This window comes from Triticum aestivum, chromosome 5B, assembly GCF_018294505.1.
Source record: "Triticum aestivum cultivar Chinese Spring chromosome 5B, IWGSC CS RefSeq v2.1, whole genome shotgun sequence".
NCBI classification, from domain to species: Eukaryota; Viridiplantae; Streptophyta; class Magnoliopsida; order Poales; family Poaceae; genus Triticum; species Triticum aestivum.
In genome coordinates, this window is record NC_057807.1 from 648,479,139 (window position 1) to 648,493,676 (window position 14,538).

General features: G+C 54.9%; 3 protein-coding genes across 3 annotated transcripts; 1 reads left to right on the forward strand and 2 right to left on the reverse strand.

Annotated features, from left to right (window-relative positions):
• Positions 1 to 7,968: 7,968 nt before the first annotated feature.
• On the reverse strand, positions 7,969 to 8,829 carry LOC123113889 (non-specific lipid-transfer protein A). Its single transcript, XM_044535209.1, has 2 exons — positions 8,403 to 8,829; positions 7,969 to 8,271 (listed from the first exon to the last, which is right to left on the reverse strand). Exons 1-2 carry the CDS (start codon positions 8,780 to 8,782, stop codon positions 8,262 to 8,264), a joined length of 390 nt encoding a protein of 129 aa, XP_044391144.1. The 5' UTR covers positions 8,783 to 8,829; the 3' UTR covers positions 7,969 to 8,261.
• Positions 8,830 to 10,226: 1,397 nt separating this feature from the next.
• Positions 10,227 to 11,787, forward strand: LOC123117384 (uncharacterized). The gene is made up of 3 exons (XM_044538152.1): positions 10,227 to 10,575; positions 10,687 to 11,176; positions 11,260 to 11,787. Exons 1-3 carry the CDS (start codon positions 10,337 to 10,339, stop codon positions 11,428 to 11,430), a joined length of 900 nt encoding a protein of 299 aa, XP_044394087.1. The 5' UTR covers positions 10,227 to 10,336; the 3' UTR covers positions 11,431 to 11,787.
• A 1,430-nt stretch (positions 11,788 to 13,217) lies between these two features.
• On the reverse strand, positions 13,218 to 13,869 carry LOC123117385 (dirigent protein 15-like). The gene has a single exon (XM_044538153.1). It carries the CDS (start codon positions 13,832 to 13,834, stop codon positions 13,289 to 13,291), a length of 546 nt encoding a protein of 181 aa, XP_044394088.1. The 5' UTR covers positions 13,835 to 13,869; the 3' UTR covers positions 13,218 to 13,288.
• Between the last annotated feature and the right edge of the window lie 669 nt (positions 13,870 to 14,538).

Below are 14,538 nucleotides of genomic sequence, written 5' to 3' on the forward strand. Positions count from 1 at the left end.
GTTGCTGCCTCCTGCGCCGCCGTCGACAACGGGCTGTATAAGGTGGAGCAGCGGCCGTCCTCATCTGCATTGTTTACATGATCCAAGGCGGCGATAGTGCCGGACTCCGGCGTGGCGACTCCCGTCCTTCTCGATGGAGGCGACACTTCAGGCAGCAGGTGCACGACCCGCGGCGGCCATAACTCTCGTTCCGGGCTGATGCAGCCATGGGAGAGAGAGGGCGGCGAGGCGTTCTGGCGCGGCGGCCATCCCCGAGCGAGGAATCCCACGCCCACCAGTCCGATCACGTGGAGAGGGCTCCGATCGCTCAGCCATGGAAACTCCGATTACTGCGGAAGTGATTGATACGAGCCGCGTAGTTGTTTCCTGGAGCCGATGCGAGGTACTCGAGCCGAGAAACATACGCGCAGGTGCGGATGAGAGGCTAGCGTTAGATGGAGAGCAGGGACAGGTGGCGGCAGATCCGATCGGGTATGCACGGGAGGAGGTTTGTAGCCCGTCTCCACCCAATTTTTTCCCCTTGAGACGGACTATATATGGAGGACGTGTTTTTCTGTGTGGAACACCTACGTGTTTGGTTCGACTGCTGCTAATTAACGCAAACCGCAAGGACGATGCTGGGCCTGGGCGTCGGCCAATCGATCGCGTGCCTGGGTCGGTCGCCTCGCCAGCCGCACGATCGCCTGCACGCAGACGTTCAATCACCCCATCTCACCCCAAAGCCGGCCTCCCATGGGAAGCTCAGAGGCGAATCGGCAAGTCCGGCTCCACGGACGTGGTTGGCTCCGGCAAGAAGCAACAGTGGCCCATCCTCTTCGTGGGTTCCACTTTTATGTTCCGTCCTGCTACTTATTGTAAGACTACTAGACTGTTTTCGGCTTCGGCCTGATTTCTTTAATGAAAATCGGAGGGGAAATCCTCTTTTGCTCAAAAAAAGAAGCAACAGTGGCGCGTGCCCTCCGGCTATTTCGCTCTGTTGACCTCGAACTCATCGTTTGTGCATTTGTTCAGGAGATTTTTAGCAAGTGAAGTGAGCCGCTTAGCAAGCCACCCCGTATGTCATTGTTGTTGCGAGGGAGGAAGAGAATGGGATTCAACACACTTGGATTATGCTCGAGGCTGCAGAGTTATACAGGGCGCTGGCGGCAGCCGAGCGTGATCGTGGGTGTGCCACTACCGAGCGACGTGCAGCACTACTCAACAAAACTGCTGCACAGTCAAAGCTACCTAAGCCGTATACAATACAAGAGTACAGACTCCATAACTACCTTGACCAACACCCCCCGCAGTCGTGACGTCGGCGGCGGCGACGCAAAGACTGGACCGGAAGTCGGAGAAGACCTCGGACGGCAGCCCCTTCGTCATAATATCCGCGAGCTGCTGTCGTGTGGGGATGTGAAGAACCCGGAATTCGCCAAGCGCCACACGCTCGCGAACGAAGAGAATATCCAGCTCGACGTGCTTCGTCCGGCGATGATGGACGGGGTTAGCCGACAGGTAGACGGCGGAGACGTTGTCGCAATACACCAGCGTGGCCTTGTCGACGGGAGAGAACAGCTCACCAAGTAGCTGCCGGAGCCAAACGCACTCGGCGACGGCGTTCGCGACGCCACGGTACTCGGCCTCGGCGCTGGAGCGTGAGACGATGGCCTGACGCTTCGGAGACCAAGAGACAAGGGCGTCGCCAAGGTAGACACAGAAGCCGGAGGTGGAGCGCCTGGTGTCAGGACAACCAGCCCAGTCGGCATCCGTGAACGCTCGCAGGTCCAGCACACGCGAGGCGCGAAGGTGGAGGCCGAGGGCGGGCGTGCCGCGCACGTACCGGAGCACACGCTTGATCAACCCGAGATGGCACTCGCGGGGATCGTGCATGTGCAGGCAGATCTGCTGGACGGCGTACGCGATCTCCGGGCGCGTGATCGTCAAGTACTGAAGGGCGCCTGCGATGCTGCGGTAGGCAGACGGATCGGCGACATGAGGGCCGGCCGCGGTCGGCAACTTACCCTTGGTGTCGATCGGCGTGGGAGACGAGCGGCAGGTGTCCATGCCGGCGCGATCCAGAATGTCAGCTGCATACTGCTCCTGACAGAGGAAGAAGCCCGCCGGCGTGCGCATGACCCGGATGCTGAGGAAGAAGTGCAGAGGACCGAGGTCCTTCATGGCAAACTCCCCGGTGAGCTGAGTGACGACATGGCGGAGCGCCGCAGGCGAGGACGCGGTGAGGACGATATCGTCGACGTAGAGCAGTAGGACTGCAGTGTCGCTCCCATGGCGGCGTGTGAAGAGCGAGGAGTCGGAGCGTGTCGCAGAGAAGCCGATGGACCGAAGGAAGCTGGTGAAGCGGAGAAACCATGCGCGCGGCGCCTGCTTCAAGCCATAAAGAGACTTGGAGAGCCGGCAAACGTGATGAGGCTTGGCGGCATCGACGAAGCCCGCCGGCTGAAGACAATACACCTCTTCGTCCAGGGTGCCGTGTAGGAAGGCGTTGGATACATCAAGCTGATGGACAGGACAATTCCGCGACGAGGCGAGAGTAAGCACCGTACGGACAGTGGCGGGCTTGACGACCGGCGAGAATGTCTCGCCGTAATCCACACCAGCTCGTTGTCGGAACCCGCGGACAACCCAGCGGGCCTTGTAACGCTCGAGAGCTCCGTCGGCCTTGAATTTGTGTTTGAACACCCATTCGCCGGTGATCAAATTGGTGCCGGGGGGGCGAGGCACCAGCTCCCAGGTGCGGTTGCGCACGAGAGCTTCGAACTCATCGCGCATGGCAGCAAGCCAACGCGGATCGCGAACGGCAGCACGGACCGACGAGGGAACCGGCGAGACCGCATCAGATGGTAGCGCGGGTTTGGACGAAGAACACCAGTCTGGGCACGTGTGACCATACGCCGTGGTATAGGTGGTGGAGCAGTAGAAGACGACGGCGCGGAGGAGCTGCTCGACACTGGGTGCACGCGTGTGGAAGGCAAAGGGCCGTCAACAGAGACACGCGTGCCTGGGCCGTCGATCGCCGCATCAGCGGCTGCATGCCGTTGCATGGCGGGCAGGCTGGGCGGTGAAGACTCCAAGCTGCCGCTGGACGAGGATCGAGCGATGGAGTTTGAACGCGCCGATCGCGCGCGCTGCATGCGCACAACGGAGCTGTCCAGTGGCGATCCAGAGGCCACGGGCGAAGGCGCACATGGGGCACGATCGCAAGCCCGCTCATCAAGCGCGGGCACCTGCAAAATGGGTGGAGCAGTCGCAGGCGGTGGCGGAGCGGCGGCGTTAGAGGGGGAGGGAGGGGCGAAAGGGAAGACTGTCTCGTGGAAGTAGACATGGCGAGAGGTAATGACACGGCGCGAAATGGGATCGAAACAACGGTAGCCACGGTGGTCAGGTGGATATTCAAGAAACACACACGCGAGGGACCGATAATCGAGTTTGTGTTTAGCCGTGGAAGTAAGGTTGGGGTAGCACAAGCACCCAAAGACTCGGAGTAAAGAGTAGTCAGGAGCGACTCCGAGGAGGAGTTCGTGCGGGGTGCAGGGTGTGGTAGCATGGCATGGCCGGCGGTTGATTAAGTACGTGGCAGTGCTTAGGGCTTCAGCCCAGAACCGAGCAGGCATGGACGCATGGAACAAAAGAGCGCGAATGCTGTCGTTGAGCGTGCGCAAGATGCGTTCTGCCTTCCCGTTTTGCTGGCTTGTGTAAGGGCAGGAGAGGCGTAGATGAGTGCCATGCCGAGCTAGGAGAGACCGAACAGCGGCGCTATCAAACTCACGTCCATTATCTGTTTGAAGAGAGAAGATGGGAAGCTGGAACTGCGTCTGCACATAAGCATAGAAGTCTAACAGGACTGGAAGCACATCAGATTTTCGCTTGAGTGGGAAGGTCCAGACGTAATGGGTATAATCATCTAGCACAACCAAATAAAATTCATAACCAGATATGCTTACAACCGGAGATGTCCATACATCAAGGTGCAAAACATGAAAAGGGAACATGCTACTGCTGGAGGAACGACTAAAAGGTAGACGGGCATGTTTGCCCAAACGACAAGCGTGGCAGGAGTGAGGCGCGGACTTGCTGAACCCAACAGAGAGGTGGTCGGCGACGAGGCGAAGTGAAGCATGTCCAAGACGCTGGTGCCATAAGTTGGAGTCGGCGAGGCCGGCAAAGGCATGACGAGGAGCAAGCGAGGGACGCGCGAACGGGATAGAGATCACCATCCGAGTCACATCGGAGAATCACCTCCTTGGTTCGAAGATCCTTGACAGAGAAACCAAATTTGTCAAACTCGACAGAGACAGGGTTATCGCGGCAAATTTGACGAACAGAAAGCAGGTTCGTGATGAGAGAAGGTGAGACGAGGACATTGCGCAATTGAACAGGTGAGGTACCGGCGATGAGAGCACCGTCGCCGATGTGGGTGACGGGGAGGTGAGCGCCCCTGCCCACAATGATTTGAGAAGGCGAATGAAATGGGCGAAGAGAGTGAAGATTACCAGGGTTGGAAGACATGTGTGCGGAGGCGCCGGAATCGAGGTACCACTCGCTGGCAGTGCCTGACGAGGACGGCCCCGCGGTGGCGCTGTGGAGCGCTGCCTGCAGCGTCTGCATGTCCCACGCCGGTGATGGCGCGGTGGACGAACTGGCGCCAGGAGACCCGTAGGAGGGAGGCGGGCCGTAGACAGGCGGAGGCCCGCCGGGAGCGCCATAGCCAGGAGGCGCACCGCCCGGAGCGCCGTAGCCAGCAGATGAGCCACTCGGAGTGTCGTAGGGAGCGGCGAACATCGCCTGTTGGTGCGGTGTGCCTGGCCGGGGTCCGAGGACACCGGTGCCCGGGGTGCGCCACTGCATCGTCCAGGCTTGGACGAGGCCCGTCCAGGAGTTGGCACCCGACGCCGGAGCCGGGCAGACGGGCGCGCGAGGCGCCGGTGCGGCTGGTGAAGCAGGAGCGGCGCCGTTGCCACGGCCGCGGCGGCGACCGCGCCCGCGCCCGCGCGCGCTGTTGTCGTTGCCGGGAGGTGGGTGAGTCGGAGCCGGAGTTGGGGCCGACGAGGAAGAAGAGCCACGACCAGCCCAGAGGGCGTGGGCGGACTGCAGCCTAGCAGTCTGCGCGGCGCGGTGTTCCTCTAAGAGGAGGAACGAGCGCACCTGGAGGAACGAGGGCAGCGGATCCTGGGAAGTGATATGGGGAATCACGGAGTGGTACTGGCGGTTAAGACCGCGGAGGAGGTGGAAAACCTGACGAGGATCCGTCACCGGCTGACCGAGGTCGCGGAGCTGATCGGCGAAGCCCTTGAGCTGGGTGCAGTATTGCATCACGGTCATGTCCCCCTGGACGACGGCGTGATACTCGACGTCGATGTACACGGCGCGCGCCAGCTGATTGTTGCGGAAGATGTCGTCGAGGGCGCGCCACACGGTCAAGGCGGTGTCCTCGGGCTGCATGACCGCCTCCTGGAGCTCCGGCGAGATAGTGGAGTACAGCCAGTGGACGACGGTGTGGTCTGCCATCTACCACTCAGGATCACGGGGGCGAGGGACCGCCGCGGCGGCGTCGACGTGCGCGCCGAGCCCGAACATGCCGAGCACAGTATCAAAGTGGCGCCTCCACTGAGAGTAGTTGCCGGCGAGAAGATCCAGGGCGACAGGAACGTGGCGGCGAATATCGACAGTTTGGAGGATGGCGGAGGGAACCGACGGTGGAGGAGGAAGGATAGGTGGGGCGACGGGCTGGGCGACGGGAGCAGCCTGCTGGAGTGGTTCGGCGTTGAGGACGCCAGCGGCCGCACCGAGAACACCGGCGGCGCCGTCGACAGAGAGCGAGGGGAGAGGACAGGGTTGTCATCCATGGTGGAAGCGGAAGCGGGATCGGGAGCCTGCGAGAAGGGATTGAGCAGGTCCGAGACGTCTGATACCATGTTGCGAGGGAGGAAGAGAATGGGATTCAACACACTTGGATTATGCTCGAGGCTGCAGAGTTATACAGGGCGCTGGCCGCAGCCGAGCGTGATCGTGGGTGTGCCATTACCGAGCGACGTGCAACACTACTCAACAAAACTGCTGCACAGTCAAAGCTACCTAAGCCGTATACAATACAAGAGTACAGACTCCATAACTACCTTGACCAACAATTGTTGACGGGGAAACGTTTCCCATCGATGGTGTAGTTTGCTCCCGCGCGCCTAGCACACCCACCAATACCAGGGAGCCACGCGTCCTTGCGGGCTCACATGTACTGCTTTGCCTTTTTCCTATCTTCTTCTTCCTCTCGGGAACTCTCTCTCTCTCTCCCGCTGCGTGCAGCCATGGCCGCGCTCCTCCTCTTGCTCCGATGCCGGTCTTCATTGCCCAGCACTCCTCTCCCTTTTCCCCATGCTTTCCGCCATGGCCTCCTCCTCCTCCACCCCTCCCCCATGGTCATGGCCTCCGGTGAGCTCCTAGCCGTGCCAACCCTCGATGATTCAAGGTAGGAGTCGGGAGGAGAGGAGCTGCAATGGCGGATACGGGGGGCTAGATGCGGTGATGCAGGGTGTTGACGGAGGTGCTGCGTTCGCGAGATCGAACCGGCAAGGAGGCGAGCTGCCACGGTGGTCGCGCGATGCTGGAACCGGCGCCTGATTTGTTACGTACGCTGGAGCATGCCGGCGTTGCTGCAACCTACTACATCGACGACGAGGACGAAAGCTGGAACCAGCAGGCTGATTTTGCTGGAACCGGTTGTCAGTTTGTTGCATACGACGGAGCCCGCGGGGACGACGGCACGGCGGAAGCTTGAACCGGCTGTCAGTTTGTTGCATACGGCGGAGCTCACGGGGACGACGAGCTTGTCCAAACACCACCTCCCGCCATTGGCTGTGACAACCGCGAGCTACTACATTACAACAAGCTCATTTTTTGCTACAACCGGCTCCATTTTTTGCTACAAAATAAGATGGCGAGCATGGTGACCATGCACGGTGACTTGCCTTTTGCTACAATCGACTTCGTTTCTTGCTACGTCCGGCTTCGTTTTTCGCTACACCCGAGGCTTGTGAGCGTGGTGACCGCGGGCGGCGAGGACGGGCAGCGCTGCTCCAAGCAACATTGTGCGAGGACGAGCGTCGCGGATTTTGTGCTACATGCTACAACCAGCATGAAAATTGCTACCACCAGCGTCCTGTCTAGCTACAACTGCCGTCGTGATTTTCTGCATCGCACAACGATGTTCTGATTTTTGCTACAATCAGCATCATGCTTTGCTACAAACACATACTGCGAAATGCTACAACCGGCAGCGGTACTGGTACAAGATGGAAGGACAAGCAACGAAGATGCTACAATGGTGGATGAAAAAAAGATACAACCGGCTACACAAGTTCATACAAGCAAATAAACACTGTACTGCGACGATGGGGCGGCTGCTGCGACGACGAGCGGCTGCCCAGGGACGAGGACGGCGACGCCGCGTTAGCTTTGAAGGTTGCAGACGAGGTTTTTCGTTCTGGAACCGGCGAGGATTCGTGTGACAAACTCCATGAAGCGATTTTTCTCGAACGTGGGGGAGGAGGTTATGCGAGGGCGGCGGCCGGCGGTGACGAGGGTGGCGGCTGGAGCCGACGTGGGCGGCCGACGAGCTGTGGGATCACAGGGCTGCTCGCGAGTCATGGCTTTTTTTTCTTTAACTAGCGAAGTAGTTTAGAAAAGCATCGTGCGGTTAATAAGAAGCTAATCATACCCTTGTGGTGCGACCGGCCGAAATTCCGGCCGGCGCACCAACGCCCATCACTCGCCTTGTTGACGCCCCTTCCCTCAGCCTCCACGACACAAATATGAATGTGATGTGTCTTGTGTCGCCTGGATGAACTGTTTGGGGGAGCAAAATTCTTGTGCGAGTTGTGGTAATTCCTTGGGGGCGGGTTTAAGGAGAGATACGTGGATAGGTTTGCAATTCAGTTAGGTATTCTCTCCGTCCGAAAATACTTATCATCAAAATGAATAAAAAGAAATGTATTTAGATGTATTTTAGTTTTAGATACATCATTTTTTTTCATTTTGATTACAAGTATTTTCGGACGGAGGGAGTACGTACGAATGCGAAAGATTAATAGTGGAGACCATTATTCAACCATGACTACAGTAGTAGCAGGGCAGGCGAAACACAGGTATCGTAGCTACAGTGGTATTTATTCAGCCATGAACTCCTCCGTCGAACACTTTTCATGCCATCACTTCACGCCAAACCGCATGCACGCGTCGCACCATCGGTTCGTCCGCCGGTCGGTCGCTCACTGTATCCTGCGATAGTGCCATGCATGCATGCAAATGCGCCATGAGAACCAATTAGTTTGACGAGCTACGTAGCATTTTCCCATGCAGGCAAAATCCCTAGTGTAATGTAGTACTCCACGAGTGGTGTGTGGGCTTACTTGTCGCAGTCGGTGTGGGGGCTGACGGGGATGGAGATGCCGAGCTTGCAGAGCGCGGGAAGCTGCCGGGCGCGGTCCGGGAGCACGCCGAAGGACGGGCCGGACTGCTCCAGGCACCTGCAGAGCGCGCGGCGCGCGCCCGGCGTTCCCGCCATCCTCCGCAGCCCCTGCGCGCCGCGGCAGCAGCTCTCGCTCGGCGCCCCGGCGACGGCGCCCACCAGGAACGACCCGCACGGGATCAGCGCGCTCACCGCGTCCCCGCACGACACCTCAGCCGCCGCCTCGGCCTCCGCTGCGTCGGCCGCCACCGCTGCCATGGCAGACGCGAGGAGCATCCCCACGACGAGGATGACACTGGCCCTACGAGTGCTAGGCGCCATCTTGCTGTACTCTACGCTCTCGGCGAACGATGCGTGGGCTGGAGCGGGTGCTGTAGACATATGTATAGGGGGACGAGGTCAGAGAGGTTGGTGGTGCACCTGAATGCGCCGTGCCGCTCGCCGCGTGCTCGTTGCCGCTTTGGGTGCTCTTATCGTAACCGCTCCCAGGAGGCTTATTAAACCGGAGACCCTGATGGAGTAGAAGGCGCTCGCCGGCCTATTCAAGAGCCGCACTGTGCCGGTGCAACTGCAACGACCGCCTTGGCTTAATTGATCTGCTGCAGGGGGCACCTGCTGGCGTCGTTTTTTCGCGTGTCTCCTGGTCTTGAGTGTACCTCGTGACGTTGTACTCTGTCGTACATCCGTCAGCAATTCCTTTTTTTTAGGTTTTTTAGGAGGTTGTTGCCACCGGCCTCTACGATCCACATAGTCATTCATTCCTTATTTCTTTTGTAGTAGACCAATAAATTATCACATGATAAATATCTTTTACCCCCTCCGTTCCTAAATACTCCCTCCGTTCCTAAATAGATGACTCAACTTTGTACTAACTTTAGTACAAAGTTGAGTCATCTATTCTGGAACGGAGGGAGTATAAGTCTTTTTAGACATTTCAAATGGACTACAAGATACGGATGTATGTAGTCATATTTTAGAATGTAGATTCTCTCATCTTGTTCCGTATGTAGTCACTTGTTGAAATCTCTAAAAAGACTTATATTTGGGAACGGAGGGAGTACATGCCAATGACTAAATTTGTAAAATCGGTTCTGATGTGTTCATGCACGGCCAAACAAAATTGTAGTCAAACTTTACAGAATTGTAAAAACTTTCATGGATCATGACGTCAAGTCGGGGGTTCTTATGTCTCAACATCGACCGAGAAACAAGTAACCCGGAGACGACTCAAAATTAGCAGACAAATATAGTTGTGCAGCCCTTTGATGGTTGAGATTTATGGAGCGTGTTTTCTTGGAAAAAGATAATCAAAAATCACATTTCAGAGTTTCAAAAAATTCTGAAAAAAATGCACATTGACATATGGATGCATACTACCTGTGTGAAATTTTTCATAAGAAAATACATTGACACGCGAGCTACACAACACATGACAAATTTGCAATTTTGAAAACATGAAAAGTGCATGTACTGCTGACTAAAAAACATAGTAGCGATTTTCACTTTTTTTGTAGCTCGCATGTCAATCTATTTTCTCACGAAAAATTGCACACATGTAACATGCATTCATATGACGATGTGAACCTTTTTCACAAAATTTTGAAACTTTGAAATGCAATTGTTGGATTTTTAACACAAACGGGCCTCATGGAGCTCGAGAGATGGAAAAAATACTTGCCTTCGCATTGGCGCCCGAAGCCATCATCGTTGGGATCGCTTTATTCCCTCGCGCCATCTTTCCCATGCCATCGCCAGCCAAAACCCTTCCTGCGCATCTAATTCCCCTCCGCTCTTTTCTTTCCCATTTTCTTTCTCTAGCTACAAACTCTTTTCTTTCCCATCATGAAGACGTTCTGAGCTCGATCGGTCGGGGAAATGAGGATCATGTTGCGGACGCTGCGCGGGGACCGGGTGGCGCTGGACGCGGGGACCGTGGCGCAGGCCAAGGGCATGGTCATGGCCCGGGAGCGCCTCCCCGTGGCCATGCAGCGCCTCTTCTTCGCCGGCTGCCACCTCGACGACGACGACCGGACGCTCGCCGACTACGGCGTCCAACACGACTCTGTCCTCTTCCTCGGTCTCCGCCTCCGCACCGCCGACAGCACCCCGTGCCAGTACGTGCGCGTTGCTCTGCTCCGTCAAGAATAGCTTCCTTTCTTAAATTCTTTTCCGGCAAAAGACGTTCGGCTGACATGACACGACCGATCGATGTGCTCGCGCTGCAGGGACGAGATGCATAGGCTGCAGGTGCCGGCCGGTTGGACGGCCGCGAAGCATGAAGTGCACCAGGAGATGCATGTGCATGCCCATGGCAACGCGCGTGCGCACGGCGGCAGCGGTGGCGAGGAACCCGGGAAGGCCATGGCCAGGAAGCCGGCGTCGCGGCGCGCGCTCCGGAAGATCCTCTCGAGGCTGCACGTGGACGCGTGGACGAGGCAGCACGAAGCCAAGCTGCTCGACCTACTACAGCGCCACACGGCGGGACGAGGCGGCGGCGTGGGCGACCTGACCGGCGAGGACTGGTCGGCCGTCCGCGCCGAGCTGAACGCGGCGACGGGGTCCGGGTTTGCCGTGGAGGAGCTGCAGCGGCGGGTGGGCGAGTTCCGGCGCGAGCTCGAGGCCGTGGGCCGGACCAAGAGCCACCCGCGGTTCGGCTACGACCCGCGCCGCCGGGTCGTCGTCGCCGAGGAGGCCGACTGGAAGCGCTACACGCTGGTAAGTACATGGCCTGGAATTCTGCGTCTGTGGATCGATTGATCCACCGTGAAGTGCCTCTTTCTTATCTCCATCTGTTTCAGGAGAATCCCGATGCGGCGGCGTATGAGGGGAGGAGCCCCCGCCTGGTTCTCCTCCGAGCAGTTTTCGCCGGAGACGGGCATGGCGGCGCCGGCGCGGAAAGCCAGGAGTCGCGGCCGAGGAGGTACCTGAACAAGTTGCTGCGGAGTTTTGGGCTTCGATGTAAGCTGTAGACAGACCCACCGATCAGTCGATCACAGTTCACACTCTGTACAGTTGGATGAATTGGTTGCGGATTTGAACAATTTGTTTCCCTTGGACATTTTTTACCCCAGATGGAAAAAAAATCAGAACGTCAGTAGCCAGTGGTTTTTTTTATTATGATGAACAAAGGTAGTAGCTCTGCCGATTTCATTAAGTTTAGTTTAAAAGGGAAATAAGTTCACAAACAACTTCACATAAGTGTGCAAATCAAATATCCAAGCTAGAGAAGCCAACATATGGTTGGATGGTTAATCGGGTGGATGAGCCCCCTAACCCGTCATGTATTTGTAAATCTGATTAAAAAAACAGGAGAGAGGCTAGGTGTAAGTCGACAGAAAATAAATTCAAGGTCAGTCGATCGTTTCAACCTTCATATGCAGATCCAACGGTGGAGATGCCTTCTTCTACCTGCGCCCCTCTCTTCACTGTTCATTTTCTACCTCCGGCCTAAAGAAATATAAGAGCGTTTAGATCAAAACACTCTTATATTTCTTTAGGGAGGGAGTACACCAGTCCTTCATATCTCTCTTTACAGTCTTCTTTCATGTCAAGTTCGGTCTACCCTGACATCTCGTGACATTATCAACATAATTTAACCGTCCGTTATGCACTGGAATTTCTGAAGGCCTGCGCTGAATATGCCCAAACAATCTCAGATGATGTTGGACAAGCTTTTCTTCAATTGGTGCTATCCCAACTCTATCCTATATATCATCATTTCAATTGTTGGGTTTTATAAGAAAGTAAAAAATGTTTATTCCAAGCTTTGGAGAACGAAAAAACTTCTATATATGCATGATGAAATTAATGTAAGCAGTAAATATTTAGAGAAGAATATTTGATCAATGGTATTTGAAAAGTCTTCGTTTCTAGACCAGTGGCAGTGAGTATTTGAATACTTTAGCAAATGTGGTGGCAAACCATAGCTGCCTCAAATGTGATGGTTTTGTAACTTAATGATTACAACAAAACAAAAAGAATACTCAAATATACCAAATGAATTAGAGATGATTTTGAACAGAAAAACTATAATTAACATGTTGTGCATATAAATCCTAGCAAGAGAGGGTATATTTTTTAAATAACGGGTACAACATTGTTTCACATTGACTTATTTGGATATTACAAATTAGATTGAAAGCTCTGATGGCTGAGGTCCAAAGTACCTTGCTTGAACTTGTATATTGTTTCCCCGGAGGGTATATGTTTGCACATAAATGTAAGAATACGATTGAATGGTTAGAATCTTATTTAAAGTAATTGGCAGTTATGAGAAATAATATTGCAATCATGGCAATTATGAGAATAGGATTCCAAACATGCATGGTACTCCCTCCGTTTTTATTTACTCTGCATATTAGATTTGGCTGAAGTCAAACTTTGTAAATTTGACCAAGATTATAAAAAACAATATAAATATTTACCATAACAAATTTATATGATGTGAAAGTACATTCAATAATGAATCTAATGTTATTTATTTATTATTGTATGTGTTCATATTTTTATTTAGAAACTTTGTCAAAGTATACGAAGCTTAACTTGACCAAAACTAATACGCATACTAGATTAAAACAGAGGGAGTAACTATTAAATGAGTACCCCCCCCCCCCCCCCCAACGCACACACAAAAAAAACGCTGTGTCAGGTAGGTTGTCTCGTCTTATTATGTTGCAGGGAAATACGCTGTGGTTCAGGTAGGTTGTCTCGTCTTAGTATGTTGCAGGAAAATTCGGACTAGGACAAGCGGAGCAATAAAAACCTCAATCACGCACGGCACGTTTTATGATTATTATCAACGGAGGAAACAAGCAAACAAAACTCTCATCAGTAGTGCAGGAGGGTGACGTTGTACTCGATGATGGCGTCCCCGTTGCCGGTGTTGAGGTAGTGCGTGCGGAGCAGCGCGAAGCCGCGGGCCAGCCGGAATGCGCCGCGGCCGCCGACGACGGCGAGCTCCCTGCCGTCCCCGTCCGCGACGGGGTTTCGCGAGAAGACCACGAAGGAGCTGCCGTTGTAGTCGTTGAGGGCGAAGTCGATGCCGAGGACGAGGCCCAACCCGTGCCTGCCCGTGGACGCGTACAGCCCCTGCGCGCTGCCGACCACCCTGGACGTCCGCTCGGGCCCCTCGGTGAGCACGTCGTCGACGACGTAGACGGAGCTGAAGGGCGTGGGGTCGCCGGGCCTGGGCGTGGCGCTGGCGGCGTGCGCCACGGGGACGGCCGTCGGGTCGCGGCCGCTGAGGGTGTCGTGCAGGTAGAAGCGCAGGTTTGTGAGCTTCTCCTTGCCGAAATGGCGGCCGTGGGCGTCAGCGGCGTTGCGCGGGTGGAAGGCGACTAGGAGGAGGACGGCGAGCAGGGACAGAGTCCTCATGGTGCTCTCTTCGTTTTCGACTACTGAATCTTGTTTTCGTTTTTTGGTGGAATGGATCCAGCAGGCCTGGTTTGCATCTTTTATAGGCCAAGATGGGCATATCTACAGGACTAAAGAAGGAAACAATTAAGACTGAAATAATGGTGCATGGCATGCAGCATGACAGCAGTACAAGACTACAAAGAGTCAAAGAGAAGGAAATTACACGACCATAATTTTCGGAATCAAGGCGCCTAAAATGGTGCCGTATTGATGGCCATATCTATTGGCCCCAAATAATGACCGGGTATCACTGCAAACCTGTCTAGATTCACTGCTTCATCAGACAAGCCAAGACGAGCGACTCATCACCGAGCAATAGAAATTCAGAGCTGAAAACTACCGACAGGTAACAGCTAGGACGAGATGGGACACTGATTGCAGAACATGCAGCAGAGGTGTAATTTTCAGATTCCACATTTCTAAGAGAACGAACCAACCATGGCTTACATCCAGAACGCTCGAACCGCAAATAACTTGTCATATCTGGACACTTTGTAAGGGTGCTTTTGGTTGCAAGGGCGATCATGAATGGGTTGGGATCGTTCAGAAAATAGACATGTTTGGTTATAAAGCACATGAATGGTTCGAGCCAAAAAAAGAGAATATGCCATGAAGATGCTGAACCGTTCCACCCAACCAAATCGGTCGAATCAAATGGCCAC